General features: G+C 38.1%; 1 protein-coding gene across 5 annotated transcripts in view; it reads right to left on the bottom strand.

Annotated features, from left to right (window-relative positions):
• SP3 (Sp3 transcription factor) overlaps positions 1-24,489 on the bottom strand; it is a 36,270-nt gene that overhangs the window by 2,234 nt on the left and 9,547 nt on the right. For 2 of the 5 annotated variants that reach the window (XM_080400534.1, XM_080400536.1), the window contains 4 exons: positions 22,654-22,744; positions 21,382-22,548; positions 8,784-8,976; positions 1,795-1,991 (listed from right to left, as the gene is read on the bottom strand). In XM_080400534.1, the coding sequence (XP_080256660.1) occupies positions 1,795-1,991; positions 8,784-8,976; positions 21,382-22,548; positions 22,654-22,744 (1,648 nt within the window). Of the gene's footprint in view, positions 1-1,794; positions 1,992-8,783; positions 8,977-21,381; positions 22,745-24,489 lie in introns of all 5 variants that reach the window. The other 3 variants (XM_080400532.1, XM_080400535.1, XM_080400533.1) reach the window with 2 other exon arrangements.

Raw genomic sequence — 24,489 nt, 5'->3', positions numbered from 1 at the left:
TGATGTCTCTCTAAGCAGGGTCAGCTATGAGGTCAGACCTAGTTCCTCAGGAATGTATCCAGTTTGGTCTTGAAAAACGTCAAGTATGGAGACTGCAGAAACTCTCTGGGAATCCTGTTTCAGTGTCTGGCTGTCCTCACAATGAAAAAAGTTTTTATTTGGATCTGTCTGAACCTCTCGTCTGTTGTCTCTCATCATCCCACCAATGCACCACCATGGAAAGTCTGGTTTTGTCTTCTCAGTGGTGGTCTTGCAGGTACTAGAAGGTTGCTGTTAAGCTCCCTCCTGCCCTTAACTGTTCTCTTCGTGCAGCTTTCGAATAAGCTCAGTTCCTACAGCTTGTCCTCATACAGCTCCAGCTTCCTGATCATCTTGGTCACCCTTCAGTGAACTTATCCCTGTTGATCAATGTCTTTGTTATACTGGGGGCTGAAAAGTAGATGCAATATTCTAGATGCAGTCTAACCAGTGCTGAGAAGAAGGGGATAATCATTTCCCTCGAAACAGCGTCTCTGCTTCTGTTGATACCACCCTGGCCATATTTGCCTGCTGCCTTCTGCTCATGGTTCTGGACGTCTATCAAGACTCCTAGGTACTTTTCAGTAGAGCTGCTTCCTGACTCTCAGTGCTTAGTCTGTGTTGCTGCAAGGGTTCATACTCCATGCCAGGTGCAGTACTTAAGTGTTTATCCTTGCTGAATTTCATAAGGTTCCTGTCAGCCCGTTCCTTCAGCCTCAGTCCCTCTGAATAGCAGCCTTGCCCTCAAATGCACTGACTGGTTACCCCAGTTTGGTGCCATCTGCAAACCCAAGAAGAGTGCACTCTGTTGCCTCCTCCAGGTCAGTGATAAGCATGTTAAAACAGGTCAAACAATAGATGCCTGCAATTCTCTACTTTTTATTACTACACAGGCAGACTAGGAGTCACTAGTAATACCCTCTGAGCTGGATCATTCAACTGGCCTCTTTTTTTTTTAACCCATCTGGCTGTCCATCCAGACTGTAACATCCCAGCCTGGGTTCAAGTATCCAACACATCTAACAAAGACACACCATTAGGTACAAAACAACATATTTTTCATAGGCGTTGCAAAGACATTTTTCTAAGTAACGTAAATACTGATAAGCATATAAATTAATCTATTGTCACTGGGTTTTTCAAATAGTCTAATTTTAAAAGTTAAGCATCCTGTAGAATGTAATTAAGGGTTTAGTTTGTAAGAAGATAGGTAATATAGACAACAGATTTGAAACAAAACGCTCCTTGAAAAGGTGGAAGATCTAGACTACTTTCTTTTCTTTGTATTACACAAAAGGAGAGACGTGAACCTGGACTCCCAAACAGGTGGTCTAACCATGAAACTAGAAGATGCAGAACAATGCACCATCACATGCTCTTCCTTAATTTTGTGAATGACTTCTGATCTCTTGGCTATTTAGCCCCCTATTTTTCTTTTTTAAAATGAGAGAAAACTATTGAAGTTTTAAGCTGGAACAACAGTTCTAATCTGGTTCAAACGAATTAAATGCATTCCTGAATCGAAGTATTCTACTTAAGCTATATTAATTATTAGCTTAAATGTCAGTTCTGAATCAAAAAAGGTGGCTATTTTTCCTCCACTGACCTGCCAAAGAAACCAAAGTATATTACACAGCTCTAAGTATCAGCCAATTTTAGAAAAGTCACACAACATTGAAATCAATCCAAGACCTGTTCTCCTCTTAAAAGTTATTTATTGAAGACCTCTCTGTGACATGTCTTTAGTTAAATGCACCAGAATCAAAGACTGAAAACCTGTGTGTGTTCTTCGGTGTCGCTGAAGCTCATCACTGCGAGTGAACCTTTTGCCACAGAACATCCAAGTACAAACAAATGGACGCTCTCCAGAGTGCCAGCGGAGATGAGCTCTCAAATGTGAAGTTTTCCCATATACTTTGCCACATCCTGGTATGTGACAAATGTGTTGCTTCTTTTTTCCCAAGTTGGAGCCTCTGTTAAAAAAAAAAAGAAGAGAGAGAGAGAGAGAGAGAGAGAGAGTTTTTCATTTTAATATATTCCTCCTAAATACTGGTCATACATATAAGTGGGGTTACCTATACCAACAGATCCGCAAACAAACCTCAGCAGCTTCCCATTTTTGTTTCAAATACAATCAGAATCCAGTACACCCCATAAGAAGCTGGAACTAAATTGTATAATGCTATCCTGATTCTGCAACAACCTATAAATTCAACAGCATATGAAATTTAAAAGACAGAAGTGTACTCTTTAGCAAGCATACACATATATGAAGCTGGAAATAACAGTCATTACAGCAGCTTGTATTACTTTGATGCTGAAGTGCCCATATTTTAGATTTCTCCCAGTTTCAGTTTCCACCATACCAAAGACAATTTTGGGAAAGAAAAACACAAATGACTACAACTGCCAAAACGGAAACTGGGGATTTTGGCAACTAGGAAGAGAACAGATGGGAATTCTGGCATCTTGGGGAAACCTAAGAAACAGTTTGGGGTTGGAGGACAAGAATACTAACCTGATATTTCCCCTAAAAGAGTGGCAATGAAACAACCGATTTTGCTGACATTTAAATTAATTCCTTGGTATTTCAGGGAATAAAAAAATCCATCAAAATGAACACATAGATCACAGACAGTATAATCCAGACTGCTGAGCCTGATGCCTGTTTTAAGATGCTGCCTCACCAAAATGGCAGGTGCTGATTCAGGGGAAGCACCTAACAAAAAAAGCCTAACCTTTTCTTTTCTTTTTCTTTTTTTTTTTAATAAAATCACCAGAGGTAAGAGCCTCTGAAGACCCAGAGAAAGAGATCAGTCTGGCCAGCACAGGGCATCATGATTGATTTTAGCCAATTTAAGTGTTTGCTGCTGCTGAAAGGGGCACCCCAGGGAACAGATCCGGCTGACAACGCAGCTGTATGAGTGGCAAATGCTGGTACAAGGGAGGAGATGGGAAAATGCAGCCAAGCATCAGGCCACCTTATTCATCAGCAATGTTAACTTAGAACAGCTTAAGTGGATTCTGAAATCACAGTCTTGGGCACTCCATCCTCCATGACTGATTATACAATTTCCAGTTGCCTCCCCAGGGCAATTATTTTCCTTAAATTGGGTGCTCAACTTCTGCTTAACTGTCCAGTTGCTGAAGGATTTGCCAAGCAGCTATTAGACCTAGATTCTCATTCCTGTGTTCAGAACAATTCTGGTTTACCTCTAATGAGCGTTCAGGGGAAAATGCACATAAACTTTAAGGAGCTAGCCCTTGGAGCAAGCATTTCTAAACAGGCACAGAAATTAACTCGCTCTAAAAACTCAGAGCACCTAAAGGGAATTCCAACCTAAGTACATATGCATCTAAAACATTCTGGACAGTCCAGAAAAGGAAGGAGATAAAATTCAGTTAAGTCCTAAAAAATGTTTCTGAGAAGTCTCAATATAGAGTGATCTTCTTGGTGCTTCATTAGTCATTTTGTCTTGGAAGAAAAAACTATCACACACACTAACTAGTTTGTCCTGACAATGGGGTTTTTACTTCAGAACAAATTCAACAGCAGTAGTAGAGTCCAGAAGTTTTTTGACCCTGCTGTGGCAGCAGTAGACTCATATGAGCCTATGGATATAGTGACAGAAGAGATCTTCTGTCAGATCCATCTAATTTTTTTTGGTTTTATTGCCACCACTCAGTCCTTAGCCTCACAGAAAGTTCACCTGTTTTATCCAACTTGTTTATAAATTACATGCAAAAAATTCTCTGACATCTGACCTGACATCTAGAGCTCTTTCATCACAATTAGTCTTGGCAAGAGTACTTCTGACTTAATTTTCCTTTTTCAAATGTCCCAAAAGAGTATTACTACTTTGGAACAAGACAAACATTGCCTTTTTTACATCTCCTACCTCAGCCAAAACATCCATTTTTGGTAACCTTTACTACACACATAAATTATCTAAACTGTCAGGTTCACACTCTTCCATGGCCTTCCCTCAAGCCAAGATTAAAAGCAAAATTAACTGTAATGTCAGGCATTTAACATCATACTATACCATCTACACAAAAGCCCAATACTCACAAGTTCTTGAACATTCAGCCAATCTCAACAGCATTTAGCAAAATGTGTTTAGCTTGCCCCCTTCCTCCTCTAGTTTCTCAGCCTCTGCAGATGTCTTGGCCACCACAGAAAACTCACTGTACCTGTAACAGTTCCAGTAGCATTCATCTATCAGCACAAAACACACAGCTCCCCAGATTCCAAGGAAGAAATTTTCTGTGTTCCTCCTTTTCCCTTACTGCAACCAGTTCCACAGTTCTCAGGCTCTGCTTTCACCTTCATCTAATGACTCAGTTGTAGACAGCTCTTCCTCAGGTCCTCTTGTTTGGTAGCTCAAGGCATCCAGCAATTGCAGTGCAAGGTAAAGGAACACCCATGGCTCTTCTCCGTTACAGTCTTGGGAACTGAAAGAATTCTCCACAGGACCCCACTATCCTATGTCTTTAATTGCCTGTCCAACTCCATGTAACCCTAAGATGTGCTCAGCCTGTGCTTATTATAACAAAATGTATTTCTGTATTTGAGAATACATTTCTGTATATAGAGTATTTTTATGTATTTGGTATTTCAATCTCACATCTTCTCCAAACATATTATAGCCTTCCCCTCCACAATAACCAGCACAAGTATTTTGTAACTTTGCATGATACAGTACATAGTTGTGACACAAGTGACATGAAATCACATAAAAATTCCCTTAGAAAAATTTTAAGATTCTGAAGTCTATCACTTGAAGTTGCTTAATTGCACCTTTAGTCTAGACTGAAAGAAACCAAGGTTCAACTCTTGGTCAGCTTACTGTGCATAGGTGGTGTAGCACATAATTCTAAGCACCTCATCTAACTGGGGACAAAATTTCTTAACAGACTCCGAAGTTCAAAGTGAGATGAAAGTGAAGAGATTCACCGAATGAAATCCGCAAGACTTCTGTGAATGAGTAACTATGTGTATTTATTCTACACAGCTTCATATAGGCATCTGCATGTTTGCTTCATGTGTGCTCTAAACAGACTGGATGCGAGCCAAATTCTGTCTGGATGCTTTGCATCTGTGACACGCTGGCACCATGCCCTAACACGTCATGCTGAGAGGCCTTTCTTGCTGCACTGGCCAATAACCATCATCACTGAGTAAAGGATATGACTCAGGCCTACTCCTTGACTGGAGTCCTCCAATTAATACTTATGTATTTTCACAGTACATTTTAGCTTTATAAAGACTGGAAACCATGTTTCTCAGTAACCATGCAGAATGCAATGATTTAAGCAGGAGACACCATCTACTGAGAAACTGGACTTCCAGTCCAGCAGTACTTCCAGGAGGAACATCAAGTATTTCAAGGGCAAAACATACACTTATTAGTCACTTTAAGAACATGTATTTTAGAGTTAAGTACCTGAAATGGTACTCAGAAGCACTGTTCCTCTACAGATCCAGACAGTAGTAGTTACATCTCAATGTCATTTCAGATGTAACTGAGAGAAGGGTGAAACCTCCAGATATAACTGAGAGAAGGATGAACTTTCCACCTAACTTCAGACACCCTAGCCAGAAACCTAATACAGTCTGTTTGGGATCAGAGTCATCCTTTGAGGTCCATCTCTCTCCCCCACTCCCCTTCCCCACATATACACACTTGCTTATCCTCCATTTACTATATAAGCTTGAGGCTACAAAGTTTTAATTTACATATCTAATAAATCATCCTCTTCCTTTCCTACCTTCCTCCCTGCCAAGTAAGGTAAAGATAACAGTGGTTCATAGGACTGGTGCAAATAGAAATCCTTTAAAGACTGCAATGTAGTCTAATTCTGTATCTAGAGTCAAAAAAAAACAATAAAACCCAGCAAGAACGCCTCATCCTCCTTTGCATCCAGAAAACAGAAAAGAAATGCCAAAACTAAGGCTACACAAAATATGAAGTTATGAGGAAGCTTGCATGAATTTACCTCTTCCTACCCCATTCAGTGCATAGAAGGGATAGTATTCACTGAGTGAAATGTTACTCAGCTTTTTCATACTGATTTAATGTGCTTTTCTTGTCCTACTAGTTACATATTATTTAAGTACTCTCTTAAATACAGAATTACTCATTTTCCCAGGGTTTTTTTGTCCTCATCATGGGTACTCACAATACTCAGTGTCTAAGCAATGCACAAACATTACTGAATTTATCATCTTGCAACACTCCTGTGTAGTCAACTTGAACTAGTACAATCATTTCATACATCCAAATATAAGGTAGAAACAGATTAAGGCCAAAATTGTCAAACATCCACCAGCTTGAGGTGTGAAGTTCATCATAGCAGAAGCATTCTTTTCTTAAGAGTACTGTAGATGTAAACGATTCAGCTCAATTGACTTGTTTACAGGAAAGAACTTGATACTTCTGCAGTGGAAAAGATGAGGTAAACAGACAAACACCTCTAAAACTTCAGAGCCTTGTTGCTGCAGTCCCATATCTTGCTCCCTAAATGCTTTCCAGTTTCTGCAGTAGGTGAAATAGATGCCAGTCATTACACAGCACCGATTCGAACCCTGTGCATCATCCACCCCATCCACTGAATGGCACTGGGGTTGTACGAAAAAAGTAGTATGCAGTCATGTAATTAGAAACCGAATGATAATGCATATACACAAGGGATTAAATTAAAGTTGCCCAGTGTATCTTAACTGCAGCATTTGACAACTTCCAAGTTTTTAATTTTGGAACCGTTACATCATTTTAAGAATTGTGAACGTTATCTGAAAAAATTTATAAAAGCAAATGTCCTATTATCTGAAACTCCGCAAGACATCGGCAGACTTGAAAGACAAATCAAAACTCAGATTTACAGCACTAAAGATAAACAAGTAACTGTAGCAGCTATGGAACATGATCAATGTGTATCAGAGGAGAAGAGAAATATTCCTCCAAGTAGGCTTACTGCTTTTTGTTAAGGCTCTGAAGGAATTCTGCATTCTGGTGGGAAAGTTGCTCTAGCAACTGTAGGCACTTTCACACTCTTTCTGTTTCCCCACCATTGTCTCCCTCATTATCCTGTTTCTATTCCAGTTCTAATTCTTCTCACATCCTGACTTCCTGTCCTACTTTCCCTACTTACTCTGCACATTTGATGTGTCTAGTCCTTCCTCTACAGTGCATTTCAGATTCTCACCTATCTAAACTGTTCTAGCTTTATAAATTCCCATATCTGAGTTTCCATCAGACCACACCCTTCTGACTTGATCAAAACCATCTCTCAAGAAGTTTCTCTCTTGGGCTTTGACTTTAAGATCTGGTCTCCTCTTAGAAAGAGGAGGATTTTAAAGTAAAGATGTCTCTAAATTAAAGCCACTGTAGTTTGGAATAAAGCACAAGAAGATGGAACGTATGAAATCTCTGTGTTTCCTAAGAGTACAGCCACAGTGCAAATCACATTTTCAGTTTTCTCCCAGGTTGAAGCAAATCTCAATCCAGGGTGTACTTTGGGCAGATCTTCATGGCAGAGCCAGGGTTCACCAAGAACTCAGAAACATCTGTGCCAGGTTTCAGTGAAATACACATAGGAATGAGGAAGATGATGGACCAAGATGCTGTATAATCTTAACTGAAGATATTATCACTAGCTTCATTTATGACGTAAATGTATGAGTTTTTGTCTTAACCACTTAACATGTACTTGGCATAGCTGCCTATGGTATTACCTCTCCACATTTGCAAAGAAGATATCTAGAACATACAGCAAAATCCCACAAGAGACTTTACAGTAGACGTGTTGAGTCAGTAGTATTAGCAGTCTTAGAGCCATAGCACACTGACAGGCTCTTTAAATTTGGCAATTTACACTATAGTTCTCACATAAATAAAGACTTCCATTTTAGAAAAGCAGCTACTATCAAAATAGATAAATTTTAGTGTACTGGAAAGAAGCCCCTGCACAATTATACCAAGCACAAACACACCTAAATATTTTCATTGTAAAAGGCAGCCTATCATCCCTATTTCCTCTCATATCTATAACAGAGGTGTTTAAAATGTAGTGTTTTGGAATAGAATAAAATCTTTATAATAACAAAAAGCTGAAGAATACTTTCATGAGATGTAGAATAATAAAACATGGCTTCCTATGCAGCCCTGAAATTTTATAAGAATTGGGACTTAGTGTACCTCTTTGTTAGCTAAACCTCCTCTAACTTCGACTGAAAACAATCAATCAGTTCAAAATTCAGTATTTAGAGTTATTATACAAACCTTGGTTTTCTTAGGAAGCCAGCAAATAAGAAAACTAGGATAACTGTATTTTCGTAACACTGTAAAGCAATCAAATCGTGGGAAAAAATCCTCAATCAGTGAGGAAGTGCAGGAACACAGGATTTAATCACGTCCTCCACATATGATAGGAAGCCAATCACAAATGTGCATATTCTAAAATATTTCATTTTCGCATTATTTAGGGCAATGTTCTATCTCCCTCACTTGTATTAGGTGACATCTAACTCCAGATTTTTCCAATTAATCTCAATGAAGTAACTCCCAGAGGATGAAATAATCTGCCCATCCATCTGCAAACCCAGAAGTAAAGGTGGCAGTCCTTTACTGCATAAGCTTTTTTGCATAAGCATCTAGTTTTCTCTCACTGCAGACAACTGCTGTTAACTAAGGCTCCTTTTTTCCGCAGTCGTTATTTGTTTTCATCATTTCACGCATTATAAGACACTGAACATTACATACCTTCCACCACCTTCTTTGCAGTTGGGACATGTACAAGCTACTCGTCGCAGCCTTTTTCCCTCTTGATGTGGTTGGTCCCCTTCCTCATCTACAACCTGTACTCTCAAATGCGTTAGATCATTGGTATTCAGTGTAGAATCACCACTGAGCTGCCACTCTTCTGGATCAGGCTCCTCTTCTTTAATCCTAATATCTGAGGAAAAGAACAAACACAGATCCATAAGTAGCCCATTAAATAGAGAGAAGGAAACCAGAATGATCAAATCTTTTTACTGTTGAGAGCACTATGTCAGTCAAAAGTCAACATCCTTTATTGCATACTGACGTTGCTTCTGTGCCCTTGTAACCTGTAACGTATTTAAAAAGTTTACGTTACTATACATTTCAAAGTTGAAGACAAGCTATAACAAAGTATTAAAGTTTAAGTCTGAACTTGTCTTGGTAGAGAATGCTGTCACCAGGAGAATACAGCTTGCTTGAAACTTGGGAAAAACTGAGGAACAAGAGGTTGGGCAGACATTGAAAAAGACGTAAGTGCACGTTTCAAATGATCCTGAGTAGCCATTTATGTTCCCAAGGGATTTCTCAATTAGTATGACATGTAGCAGAAACAGCCATTCTCAATGATTTCAGACAGTTTCAGTACACAGTGATATATAAAGTACTATGAGAAATAAATTAAATAAAAGATTTTGACCTAAGAAAGACCAAAATACCTAAGGAAAACAAAAAAAAAAAAATCATGTCTTTGTTCCAATTTCTCCTTCCCACCTCAAATGTATGCCTTTTCCACTACACACAGAAGAAAACATTTAGGGAGGAATTTTACTCAGCATTAGAGAGAGGTAAGCACTGCATGAACCACTTTAACACTTTGATGAGCCAGTAGTCAAAATAGGTCTTTGCAGTTTCATGGATGCAAAAATGCCTCTTAAGTTACCATCCTAGGACAGACATTTGCAAGACGTGTACCCTCTCCCTACAGAGCATCCATTCTATCTAATCCAAGAACTAATTATAGCATCATAGCACACTGTGATTTAAACTATTTAAACAGCTATTTAAACAAATTTACATTTTAATAACAACATTTTTCCCCTCAGACACTATTCTGGATTCCCAAGGATCTGAAAGTCTGTAAGTCTGGATTTCAAAAAAAGACAAGTTTCTATGTATCATTTTAGAAAGCTTAACCCCAGCCCCTTCTTTGGTTCAGCAGAGTAGTTTACTTTGGGTTTTTTCAGTGAAAATTATTAGCCACTAACAGAAACTAATAAGCAAACCGTCAACTTCTCGTTTTTTTTATTTTATTGACACTTTGAACTAAAAGCTGTGTCCCTTTCTGGATGTATTTAAGACACTGCTTTCTCTGCAGAACAAACTCAGTTATGTAGATTTTTACCCTTAACTCAAACACTGAAACCTTAACTGAGCACTGTGTGACCCTAAATTCTTTCTGGGAGTTAGTGCATCAGCCATCATCCATATAATGAAGACAAAGCTGCACAGATTGCATGATAAAATATAAGAAAAACTGTGCTGGATCAAATCATAAACAGCATCCTGTCCCAGTAGAGATCAGGAAAGAAATTAAGATAAAACATGCAAAGACTAACAGTTACCTGGTCTCCCTTCCAAATAATCTCCAGCATTCATCTACTGGATAACAAGGATGTAGTTACACACAAAATTTACTTGGTGCTAGTGAAGTCTCAGACCAGTCTTTCCCAACACCACAGTTTGTCTTCCTTTTACTTGCATGTGCATAACCATTTGTGGGACTGTGCTGTAAACTACATCAATTTAAGTCAATTTAACTTAGGTTAAAATAATTCTCTAGGAAACCACTGCATTGGGAAGAGAATTCTAGGTCAGAAACAGGGAAGTCTAGAATATTTTTCTGGTTTGGCTGCAAAAGTGAACGCTAGAAATTTAGGTTTGTATCTCTATGACAGACTCTGAGCTATGGGAATCCAGGAGCTAACATACATGCTTTTGCTGACTCTTTACGCATATGGTAACACCTAGCAGAACTGCTGTGGGAAGCTTGTCCAAAGTCACCTGCACACTGAGTTCACTGCCACCATAAGAAGCTCACAATTTCAGACAGCAACATAAAAATGTCTTTCACGTGAAACCTAGAAAACCTGTGGTAACTTCTAGTCTTCTGCATTAGCCACTATCTTTCCTACCATATTAAGTCATTTGCTGAAACTCATCTATGAAATAATTTTATTAACCGTGATAATTTGTATATACATGTTTTATATAAAACTCATTTACATAAGCAAATATTAAAACACTACACAGCATACGAAGAGTTTACAGAATTAATCTTTCAAACTGGATAATATTAAGTGTACTAATACATTCACTCATTATTCACTAATACATTCACAGTGACTTTAGAAAAAGGCAAAAGCCTGATTTACACAACAGGGCACATAACAGGAATTTAAATACAGCAAAGTGGCAAGGCTGCCAGCACAAGCCAATTCAAGCCTCCAAGCAGTTCTTTAGGACTGGCTATGTTACACACCATACTCAAAATTCTTTTACCAATCACGTTCCACAAAATGTAATTGTATAAATTCTGATTTTATTTAAAATAAGGTTTAGAATAATGTTAAAAAAAATAAAACACTGTAGTAAGATGCTAATTTCATTATGATCTTACTAACATTAGACAACAGCTTACAGTGAGTTTGTAAAGACAATAGCTGAATCCAGTCAGCACTGCATACGCATACTTCAAAAGAGGTATCAACATGTCCTAGCAAAGATGAATGGATCAAATTAAAGTATGGATCTGTGCTCCCAAGACCCAACTCCACTACTGAAGTCAAACATTCCATGTAACATATGCTTTCTCCTGTTACACTGACACACCAAAGTCACACTCTAATAACAGATATACATCTAACAATAGAAACATGTCCGGAATATCTATTACTGCATGCCAGTATCTAGGACTTCCTACCTTCAACTCCTGCAATGTTTGTTCCACCTCACAAACTTTCATTGTGAGCTCCTTAAACTTTTTTCATCGGCATCTCTGTATTCCCAGTCCCTCCCAATCACCATCATTATTGCAGCAGCACAAAGGCCCATAATAGTTCTATAATGGTGAAGACACAAATGAGCAAATTACTTGGACAAAAAAAAAAAAAAAGAGGGCCAGAAAAAATGCTAAGAGTTGAGGATACTGGAGAAAATAACAATTTGCATGGACATACAATAGTTTATAGTGTTATTTTAAAAAGTGCAAAACTGAAATGAAGTCAAAGTAGTACTGTCTGTAATTCTGTGCTGTGCTTCCTGATTATCTTGGTAAGGCATAAAGTGCAGCTATTACTTTAGGTATTCTTCAGAAGGACTATCCTCTACTTCAGGCACACAGAAAAGTACAATGCAAACTGGCAATTTACAGACAGGACTTGTTAATGCTTAATTACATAGATTATACTTTAAATAAAACAAAATCTAAAATATCAAAACCAAAGTGTTTATCTAGCCTTTCAGGGATGTAGTATAGCGGAGAGTGGATTGTGTGAAATCCCATAGTGAATCTGATTGTCTTAACAAGGTCCTCAGCAGCAATGAGCCTGTTGCCCTCCAAGTTGGTTTTACATTAGCGCAAAAGATGAGAGAAAATTCCATCACTGGTTTTGGAGGGAGGAAGGGGCACCACTGTAATTTAGACAACAATAAGAAAATGAAAGAACATAAGAGGTAAACCATGGAGAAGAGAAAAAGATAAGTCTTCTCCAATGCAATGGAACTGGAGATTATGCAAATTCATGCAGATAGCAATGACTCCACTCTTCTCCCTTGGTGTTCCTCTGGGCATGCTCTGTTCTAATTCAGTCTCAACTGACAGAATACTAGGTTTCATACATACTCTGCAAAAAATTGGGCCTAAAAAAATTTTACATAATCCCTAAAATCATTACAAGTTGACGCAAACACTGGAAAATCTGAGGCAGTATTTGTTTTCTACCAACTAAACACAGGCTAAATGAAGGTTACTTGTTTTTACTACTCTTTTATTTCCACACTTCCAAATTATATACACCCTTACTTCTTAATTAAGTTCAAGACAGTACTAGGTAAGTATGAAGGCGAAAATTCAGACTAAGATACTCTTTCAAACTACCTACAGATTCTGAAAACCATACACTCTCTTCAAGTTCTTGGTGTCTAGCGAGCTAGATTTGTTTTAGGTTTTGCATTCCTCTAAAGGATAGAAACTGGGATCTTGGTGTACAATTTTGTTCCAAAGGTAGTATTTCACAGTGACAGAAATCCCAGATCTGGCTACAATATGAAGCAAGTTTAAGTGTATTTGGCAAATAAAAACAACTAAAATAGTTGTTTAAAGCACTTCAGACAGGAATAACTAAACTGACAGGATGAAACTATACAGATGCAAATGCAGCTTAAACTATTTTTGAGTACTCTTCAACTATAATCTGGTGTGGAGAGAATTCCTGCTGCCCATTGATACAGCCAGGTCATTTACCTACTCCACCATGTATCAGACGAATGCATCAGTTAAGCTCTAGATTCTACCTTTATTTGTTTCAACTAGGACTTTAAGAAAACGCTGTTTTCTTCAACTATGACAAAAGTTATTAGTTTACCCAACAGCCATAGAAACAGGGATAAATTGAGAAGGAAGATGCAGTGCGAAAATGCTTCATTTGAGGACTACACCACTACCAATTTTTTTTATGTCTGCCTCTGCAGAATGTCACCTAAAGGCACTCACAGCATTACCTGTAACTGTCTCCAAACTGCAGGCTTCTAGTTTAGCGGCTTTTCCTAGATGTTGAAAGCTACCCTGCCTTTTTACTCAGCTAAGTTTTACAAGTTCCTGATCTGAAAAGCAGAAATATGGTCTTTCAAACAGATTTGCAGCATTGCACATACTTGCACACCAGTTTCCTCACAGCATCACAAATTGACTGTCTATAGTTTCCACATCTTGTTACCAGCCATACCTATTAATTTATTTTTCCAAGTAGATGCTTCCCTTCCCACCCCTCCCAAGAAAACAGATGTGAATTCCCGTCTCCCTTCCATCTTCTCTCGTTAATTTTGCTTTCAGTTTTCTCTACAGTGCAACCCACATTTCCTCAGTATCTTGACTCATCTTGCCTTAGTCTCTGGATGTGAGGAAGATGTCCAAATAAAGATGTTCAAATTTCTTAAGACACTGTCCTTGTTCATTCCTATCTAACTAAACTTCCTCAACTAAACTATCCAAATTAAACTCTCCCTACTAGCTGGCCACCTGTGCAGGTCCAGCAGACAGGAAACTCAAAAAGGTTAACGATTTCCACTCTGATTTGCCCCCCAAAACGTAAATGTGAATTTAGGCATTTTTATTATGTAATAAAATACAAGGCAACAGAAGATACACTACAGAAGGTCATCTTGGAATACCTGTGAACCTCAACTCAGAAGAAACACTGTAATCTAGTTTCAACGGCTCTAAATCAGACTTTAAGTTTCTGACAAAAACAGTTGTGTACAAGTCTAAGAGCAGGACCTCACAGTACTGAATATTTAAAGCAGAACAAGAAAAATGATTAAAAATAGAGCTATAGGTATTTCTTTCTTGCAAGAAATGCCACATACTCTATTTCTAAGATAAATCCTATGTGTTATTGTAAGCCAATTATTTAAAAATTTGAATCACTGAAGTACTTAAGGCAGTGCTACCACAACACGTATTATGTATCAAAAAAGTTATTTACCCTACAGGAACTGCAGTTCTTTGAGATGTGTTGTCTGTGGATTCTCGAGGTTTTGTATTCTCATGGACAGTAATGCCACAGCATGCCCTTAGATTTTCCTTTTTTCTACTACAGCTGAAAATATAAGAGGGGATAACTAGAAAGGGAGAAGAAGATGGATCACGATCAATACAGAAGAAGCCAGGAACTGCAGAAATAAGTAAGGAAAGCCAGAGGACACAGAATTCTGTGACCAGCAGGGTTAAGTATTCCTACATAAAAGAGTATTAGACTGCTACTAGGGTCAAACAACAGAATTGTCAGCAGTAATTCAGGAAGGCAGAACTGTTAAACAAGTATTTCTGCTCTGTTTATTTAGGTAAAAGCCAAATGATGGTCCTATCACTAGATGAGAATGAAAAGCTTCCCACTGTCAGTAAGTCAGGAAGATGTAAAAACAGCTACTGAAATAAACACTTAATAAATCAACAGATTAGGGTAATTTCCATTCAGTAATTTTAAGAGAAGGCTGAAGAGCTCTCTGCAGTTTTAATGCTGCAAGCCTTTGACCATGTGAATGCTCAGTGAAAACTAGCACTGCAATAATACTGAAAAAGGGTAAACAAAGACTCAAAGAAGTAGGGAAAGAATTAAAGCCACTCAAAATGGGATTATGGGAACAATTAGATTCAAAAGTGTATTTTTTTAATCAATTACAACATCATTGTTGATGTAATATACTTGAAAGTTCTGCACAGCAAGTGACTTCTTAGGATACAGTAAAACATTTTGATTAAGAAAAGTGAAGTACAAACATACGCGGAATACATGGATTAAGAACTAGCATGACGTTTGAATGCAGATTGAGAACTATCATTTCTGCCTGATAAATAATGAGGACATGTCACTGATACCTATTTTCCCCCTTTTGTCCTTAAAATTTACTACCTTTTGAAAAAAAACGTCTTCTACAAGCCGTGAAAGACAACCCATCTACAACCCAGCCTTATCTTCAAGAGGGCAATCACAGCTAGGATCCTGGTGAGCATTCCTGGCATTATGAAAAGACTGCCTTGTCCTTCGTAGAAACTTCAGATACTTTTTATGAGCGAGATACACTGAGAAGTTAGCTTGAGAGATCAGAACCAAAGTACCTGATCCTGCCAGGAGGTTCAAAAGGCAAAAAAACTGCACAGAACCTGAAACAATGGACCTGAAGTGCTGAGACTGCAGAAAGACAGAAGATGAGTTTCCAGCCTTCTTTTTAAGTTGAAGCCGTACTGGAAATAAAACGCCTTGATTCTTTCACTTCATGGATACTTGCCATACATCCCCACAGGTGTAAGAGAGTTTTCCTTTTGCTTCAGGAGTATCTTGTAAGAAGGGTATTTGAAAAATTGAAAAAGGAATGAGTACCTGAAACTGGATAATGTATTCTTTTGTGAACATACTGAGGATATCTGAGCCCAAGATAACTCAGGTTAACCTCCTTAACCTTGAGAATCTAAGTTGCATCACCAGACACTAACCATATCTGACAGAATATTCACTGAAGAATGACATACATACAACAAAGTTTCTGCTCACCACCATGGGCTGTAAGAAAATGAGCTGTTTCTAAACACAGAGCAGAAAAGCACATGAAGTACAGACACAGAGGGAGGATGCAACAGCTCAACCTTGTCAAGAATTTGAAGAAAAAAATGCAATTCTATTCCACAGCAGTAGATATTGCATTAAAAAAAAACCAACCAGAGTAAGTAACTAAAGTTATGCAAACTTTTTTACACTTGAAGTAATATAGTTTACTATATGCTGTTCTAAGCAAGATTGCAAAATGCATACAAGCATGATCGTCTAATTCTTCCACAATTTAACTTCCCTTGAAAATTATGAGAAAAGAAGGAATGCAATTTAAGCATGAGCAAACTGTTTACACAAGATTAGTACATAAATAGCTCTAATCTCTGCATTCACTTAAAATTTGCCAGTTTCCAACTTAACTTTTTGTATCAAAAATAAAACACTGGGGAAGTTTTTAACTATAATTACTTTACAACATGCAAACTAAATGCCTCAGGTGTAAATGGGACAGTGCAAGACAGATGTTCTCAAATGAAAATATTTACTTAACATCATTGCTTCAGTTTACTTCATGCATTTCCTAAGACTTTATTTAATGATCAGATTCAATTTCATAATACCATGCCCTTCTCTCAAAAGCTTGGTATAAAGAGTGCCTTAGAAGGGAGAGCTGCATACCTGAAATTAAAATCAATAAGATTAAAAACTGGAACTTAAAAAGAAAGAGAAAAAACTAAGTTGTCTAATACTGAAAACCAACCAAAACTTTTATAAAGTTCTAGATGGCAGAAGAAAGCTGTGCTTTAAGTAGCATTCTGCACTACTTTCCCAGAAGCATTAAAACATTGAAACAACCAGCCCTGCAAGTAGAACTGTAAATGTTCCATTTTTAATTTTGTTTGTTTGGGGGTTTAGACTTTTACCTAACAGATATCAGGCCAAAGCCCCACAAGATGCCAGCAGATGAAAGATAAGCTGTCACTTGAGCAACTATTTACCTTGAAAATTGTCAGCCAATTTTTTGGCCAAATTTAGAATAGCTGAATTACTTCAGCATGATAAAGACTTCAGGTTATGGCAGGAATGGTATGAAGTCCCCACCACAACCAACCACTCCCACTGTCCATAAGCTGGTATAAGTTGATCAGCAGGCGTGATTGTAAACTTCAGTGGCAGCAGGCCCATGAGTCCATTAAGTAGCTGTGTATACTCCTGCAGAGGAGGAGCTGGGAATAAAGATTTAGAAATTAAACCTTGATTTTGCAGTGGCACATCACGTCAACTCTTGAAAGGAATCCCTTTGACTTTATTCCAACTGTAGACCAACCTGTAAAAGTGTTTGTAGCGTTTTTTATTTTTAAGTAAATGAATCTTCCAGCTGAGTGTTTCCAGGTTGATAAGCAGCAAAGCCCCTTCTTGAGCCAATGCTACCTTCTTTCAGTTCACTCTCTAGTTTCTTCAGATGCTACTGGAATAGCCAAAAGAAGTATTAAAAAAAAAATAATAATGTATCCAGCATCTTATAAAAAGTTAAGCAACCTAGATAAGACCTGGTAAAATTGCCTTTTTTTCAAGAAATAATCAATCCAAAATTATGATTCAGTACAGCAATAAATTAGCTGAGACACTATTACAATTAGGTTTTGATTGACACTGTTAAGTCTCTTTTGTCTGGACAATGAGTTTAGGGGAAAAAAATAATCCAGTAACTTAATAGTTCTTTCAAATTGACAAAACTTACAGAATCCACCTGAAAACCAAGTCAATACATTTCAGTACCCTGTATTTCTCCAAAAGGAATGCTATTTTATATGAAATGTTTGAAGAAGAAATCTATAAACATGCTAATAAAATTAAATACCTTTCTTGAACAGTTAAGCTGCTAAAAAGTGATGTGAGCCATGTGTGCAATGGCTCTTTTTGTAACACACACAATGCAGTATTTTATTACAAAATGCCAACAAGAGGAGTAGATTACTAGAGAGCTTTCTCAGGTTTAATTTCCTCTCAAGAACAGATGATTGAAGCCAGAACACAGGTGAGAAAGATACATCTTTGCCGATGTTTAACACCTAGATACTAATTGATCTAGCTTTTCATTTTGAAAAACAATGCTGAAGAAAGTTTCAGCTATGACTAACCAATACCCTTCCCTGCACGACAAGACAACACTAAGCACAATGAGGAATATGAAGTCTAATAAACATTCTATGGTAAGCTCAGCCAATGCTTTTCAGAACAAATTCAGTGCAGTGGAAGTCTGCGTATGTCCACCTCATAAAGCGGACAATTTGGTAGAAGCACAATTACTGGACATTTTTCAAAGAAAGCTGTACAGTTACTGGACAAAGCTATTAGCTTTGTATTAGGGTTATGATGACTTTCCATTATGTAAACAAAATGTAGGACCTAGGTAAAGAAATTTTTTCCTCTCACATACTCACAAGAACAGTAAAGATATCCTCTGCCGCTTACTTCAGAAGTGAGGTTTGGAAGAACACCTCTCACACAATGGGCTGTACCTACCAAAATCTAAAACCTAACACACAGTCGTCACAGCTACACAGCTAACACAGCAATCTATGTATTTGGACCCATCTCTGACCCAAGACTAGGAATATGTTATTTTTATTTTTGCCTCAGGTAGAAAAGTTTTGCTAAATGAAAACAGGAAATACAACCCAACTGTATTTGTTATGAAAGGAAGTGCATTATCTGGGTTGGGGCGAGAAAATACAGGGAAACCCTTCTTACCTTGCCTACCTCTCAGCCTTTAGCTTTTAACTTCTCTCATTCTGCTGTCCCTTTCACATACCTTCCTCTCAGTTTAAGACTAAACTGTTTTTCCTCATTTGCAGATCAGAAGAGCAATGTATCTTTGACTGCAAAAGATTTTCCTATAATTTCATTATCTGCTTCCAACTGCATAATTATTGTTCAACCTGAAGAAAGGGTGCCATACCATATTGTAAGGGGTTATAAATAAAAAGGGGAGGAACATCACTGAAAAAGATTCTTTCAGACAACTTCTATATAGACAAAATAGGAGATGCATATGGAAAAGACACTGAAGGTCAATCAAGAAAATTCAGTCTGATTCTGTTAGTTAGAAGCAGTTTCACATTGATCGTTACTTTGGAAAAGTGAGGTTTTTTGTAACATAAAGGAGGGACCAATTAAATTCTCCCCAAATCTAGGGGATGGCAGTTTTAATACCTTCCAGTCCATTTACTACTCCTAGACAAGTAGGAAAAATGTCACTATAAATCTCCACCCTATCTTTAATACAACCAGGTGTTTATAGCTATTCATTTCAGGCAATAGTTTCTGATATTAATCTACTGCTTCTGCCTATTTAATCACACTTCATATATTCCATTTACTCTCTTCCCTTCCCATGTGAAAGTCCTCACAGGAAAATACAGTTAAGGAATGCCTGATGGAACTCCCTTGCATTTTATTATGAACTACCATTAAAATACTCTCAAGGACCATCAACAGACAAACTAATACACACAACAAGCTCAACTTCTTTTTCATGCATCTTATCTTTTGGTTCTTCTCTCCTTTTCCCTTCCTTCTTTCTTCTTAAGTTTCTGCTATGCTACTCCACAAGCAATAAAATCAGTTACATGATCCTACACCAAATATAAATCTCAGAAATAAGAAGCTCTCAATCTCTTATTTCACATCAGCCTCAGGGCCCTTTTTCCAAGAGTTAGATTCTGTATCTGAGTTTAGCTGTATTATCATGTACAATACATGCTTTTTGTTACTGATGTCTATGTCTACCTAATGATGTCCTCATAGGTAACAACATGGAAACAAACCCAGATGTTCTGTGGTCACTGGAAATAAAAAATTTAAAAATCCAGACTACTCAGCAGAGCAAATGCTGTGAGCAGCAACTCATCTGTTTGGTGCACATGTTGCCTACAAGCCAATGAAGAACAGGCTTATCTAGATCTAGGTCTGGGTAACTTTGCCTTGGTTAAGTCCTAATACAGAAGTAACTTTCAAAACAAAATTAACTAAAAAACCATCCCAGATTATTTTAAATTCAAAAGGGAAAGCAAGCTTCCTGACATAGAATATACCAGTATCAATATCTATGTAAGTATCATAATCAGTAGGCTTTTGAAACAAACCCAATTCAGCAGCTCCTCTAGGCATTTTCACTTAACATTGCATTCTTCTTACATGCTTAAATAGGCACACAATACAAAACATTTATGTTTTACTTAAACATTTATGCTTCAGTATCTTAATGAACCAGAGCCTTGGATCACATGATTATAGTAAAGCAGTCAGTCCCAAGCTAATTTTTTCAACAGATCCTTCCCACATCACCTCTACCGCTCACTCAGCCTCTTCTAATTAGCCTGGGCACAACCCAACAATGATGAGATTAAATGGCTTCTGGTACAGCAAAACGTCCTGAACCTCAATCACCCCTTACTCTTTCTTTTAGGTAGCTACGCCCTGAAATTTAGAATGCATTGTATCAAATTTACCAAAAATAAACAAGCACATTTATTTTTTCTTACACTAAGAAACACCTACTTTAAGAAAACTGCCTTTCTTCTCTGCTTACAGAGATAAAACACACTGTGAAGTTTATCATTAACAGTAGTACATTCTGAAACGCAATGTAATTAAGTAGTACTGGAAATTCACATATGTTCTTAAGCACAGCCTCCATTTTGATATTTACATGCTCGTTTCACTTATGCATTTTGTACATTGTAGTTACACTGATATTAAATTAGTCGGAAACAAAACAGCAGATGAATACCGCCTCAGGGGGCCTGAACATCTTCAGAGGGAAAAAAATGGTATCAACAGAAATATTTGTATTTTCCATGAAAACTTCATCTATTCAGAACTGGGAACAATGAGGTAATGCTAATGATACTGCTGCCTTAGAAGACTGGTAGTTGATAGATTTCCCCCTTCTCTATTTAGTATGCAGATCTTCTGCATGGTAAGACTTGTAAGTGCTGATAAACACTGTACTAGAAGTGCTGTTAACTAATATGACCAGCTGGGAGTTACAGGAGCTTACACTAAAAGAAGTGAGGTGGGACTATGTTTTACCATTACAGTGGTTTCTAATGCAATAGTAGTTCAAAATAAAATCTATCACCACTATGTTTAACCCCCTGTATTTTGTAGGCTTCCACAGCAAGACAATAATGTTACAATTATCACTAAACCAACTACATGCAATAATGAAACAAAATTTTCTGCAAAAAAATGAATAAAATAAATACCTGCAGGACTGCCAGCATTTTCTCCTTGATGCAGCTGAATACCAGCAGAATCTATAGAGTTTACTGTAACTGTCTGTAGATTTGGCAATTGAGCAGTGCTTAGACTAACTGGAGTTGACGTCAACGCCCCACCTGCTGCAACTTGACCAAGAGTGAGAGTCTGCACAGGGGTTAGAGTTATTTGTTGACCAGGTGCATTCTGAATTTGCAAGTTCTGCAAGTTCTGAACTCCTTGCACTTGAAATGTCTGCCAGGTTATCTGCCCAGAAGGGGTCACTGTTTGTGCCTGAATTAAAAAAGTTCCAGGATTCAGCTGCAGTTGAAGGTTTTGAAGAGCCTGATGAGATACGCTTTGACTTGCTTGCACACCATGGATTGTCTGTTGCGCAATACCTTGTACAATCTGGGCTTGACTGGTTGGCTGCTGAGACTCTTGAAGCTGTATGTGTTGTACAATTGGCTGTGCTGTGGAGACCTGAATATTCTGAGCCTGTGTGTCATCAGAGACTGATGTCTGGATGTAATTTCCCTGAAGATCAGAACTATGAACTTGACCACTAGTTGTGGTCAAGTTGTTTGCATTTTGTTCCAATATACTTGAACTGTCTATGGTAACGGGCAATTGTGATGAAGATGATGTTGGCACAAATAAGTCATTATCAGTGGCGGTTTCTGTAATTTCAGGAGAAACTTGCTCACCAGTCCTTTCAGAAGTATCTGAACTATCCATGGCCTGTCCAGTATTTATCAAGTGCCCATCTGCATTAATGCCTGCTGTCATGGTTTGAGAACCACTGCCAAGTCCCAGAGAATCTAGATCAACACTATTGATGGGTACAAAAGTAATATTTCCTGGCAGTCCAAGAGGGACATTAGCAACAACTTGTGCTTGGCCAGGGAAAGATGAACCACCAATTGCGACTCCCTGAACCTGGACTTGACCAGATTGTGATAAGATATTCTGAATATTAGCTGAAGGTGTTCCAGAGGCAATGATGGCTTGATTAGAGCCAGGAATGATCTGAATTTGACCAGTTTCTTGATTTATACTGCTATTATCAGAAGAGGCTGCAAAGCCAAGTTGAACCTGTTGACCATCCGCTGTCTGGATCTGGGGTATTACTTGGTATTGTACGTTAGACACTGTACCATTCGACGAATCTGATCCTGGTGCAACAGAAAAGATTTGTTGATTTTGCAAACTCTGAATAGGAAGGACATACTGCCCACTTGAAGTTACTGTGGCAGCACCTGGAATCTGTACTATATTACCAGCTTCATCCTTTATAGTGGCAGGAGCTGCAGACAAGACCTCCCATCTATTTGGAGTTGCTGTTAATTGCACAGAAGCCAAATCCCCTGTCTGAATAAAAAGAAAAAAGACAAGAGAAAATTAAAATGAGACATACAGACTATATGCTAGAACAGTCATGCAATTCAACGCTAGAGATTGATGTACTACTGGAAAACATGCAGTGGAGCCCATTATGAACAGCAGCAACTGGATTAGAAATATGAAATACGGATTTTGTAAGCAAGCTAACGCCTAAGTCGGGTAACCAACCTGTGGGTTGAGAGCTGCATGTTGCTCACAAGCAGGTCAAATGCAGCTCCTGTGCCATGGCTACGTCAGGTGACCAGCAGCAGGGTTATTCTGGTGTGGGGGCTGCTGGGTAATCCAAATCCCTGGTAGTGGGAAGAAGGGAGCTGGCAGAGGCTGCTGGAGCTCTCATTACCAGGTTACCCTGAAACTCAGTTATGCTCTTTACCTAGCCTGGCACCTATCGCAAAGAAGTGGAGGAATCGCCATGAAGTTAGTGTCACCTGTATCTCCTGGAGCTCCACTGCCTTTTGACTCATATATGGTATAGATATGTAGTGACTCTCAGCAGTACAGAGAGTGTTAAGAGGTCACCTAGTCACACAGTTGGAAAGACTGGATAGCTCAGTTTAAGTTACACATAATACAAAGTCCTAGTATTTATAAGCTTATATGAGTTACTGTTTCACTACAGAAGATGACCTCTAAACGAAGGATTTTTACACAGTTGTATTAGTCATACGTACCTGGGGGGTGGGGGGTCAGGAATCTATCTTCATTAAGTTGGAACAATAGAAAAGGTCAATGTTTCAGAATAGACCCCCCAGACGGTTAAAGATTAAAGAATCTAAGGACTGATGTAGTATGCTTGTTTCTTATTCAGTAAAGAAAAGGTAAATTGCACTTACCTTTCTTTACCAAAGCAAGCTTTTTCAGAATAGAGTGTTAAGAATTAGATTTAACATCTTCCAATGCTTAGCACAGATTTGTGTAGTCAGCCAACCTCGTACTGTAAATAACCATCAATCTAAAAAAGATGTAGTTAAGTTTCTCCTTATCTGTTTAACGGCACTACAGTAAACCAATGGAATACTTGATATACTTGATATAAACTTGATATTTAGCAACAATTAAGTAACTTGTCTTACAACTCATTCAGCTCTGTGAAACAGATTTGGCTCTTTGGCAGAGTCCACAGGACACACGAAAAAGCTCTAGTTTGTCCTTCTGCACTGATCCTGTGATCACTCCTGGCAGGGAAGTTACAGGAGCATATCGCAGCCTCCTTCTGATGCTGCACTCCGCACTCTGACTTCCTTTAGAATAAAACCTGGATATGCAAAATACAGCACACAGCTTATTCTTCCCTAACATGGCATTGAGACGTAACCAGCCTGAATGAATCCATCCTGAGGCATGCATCTGAGTGAATTCAGTTCACAGTGTAGGCTGGGACCTTGCTAGTTTCACTTTCCTTTTAGGAACTGTGACATGAAAATGTTTACACGTACAAGAAAAATACTCTTTTTAAGTCTGAGTACTTAATTAGAAAAAGTTTTACTGTGCTTGGCAAGCTTCATTTCCAATAAGGAAACACATACCTTGGTTCTAAATTCCTCTCAAAAGCTGTACAAATAAAAATTGCAAATAAAAAAAGCATGCTAGCCTTCTTTTGCCCTCAAAGATACAATCTTTCAGCTAGAGTTTATTAGTGAATAGATACAGCATCACCAGAACAAAACAAATTGTATGGCCTTAATGCTTCAAGGATCAGAAAGATAAAAAGG

Source organism: Falco punctatus (genome assembly GCF_963210335.1).
Source record: "Falco punctatus genome assembly, chromosome: 8".
Classification (NCBI taxonomy): Eukaryota; Metazoa; Chordata; class Aves; order Falconiformes; family Falconidae; genus Falco; species Falco punctatus.
This window is presented reverse-complemented; position numbering and strand designations above follow the sequence as displayed.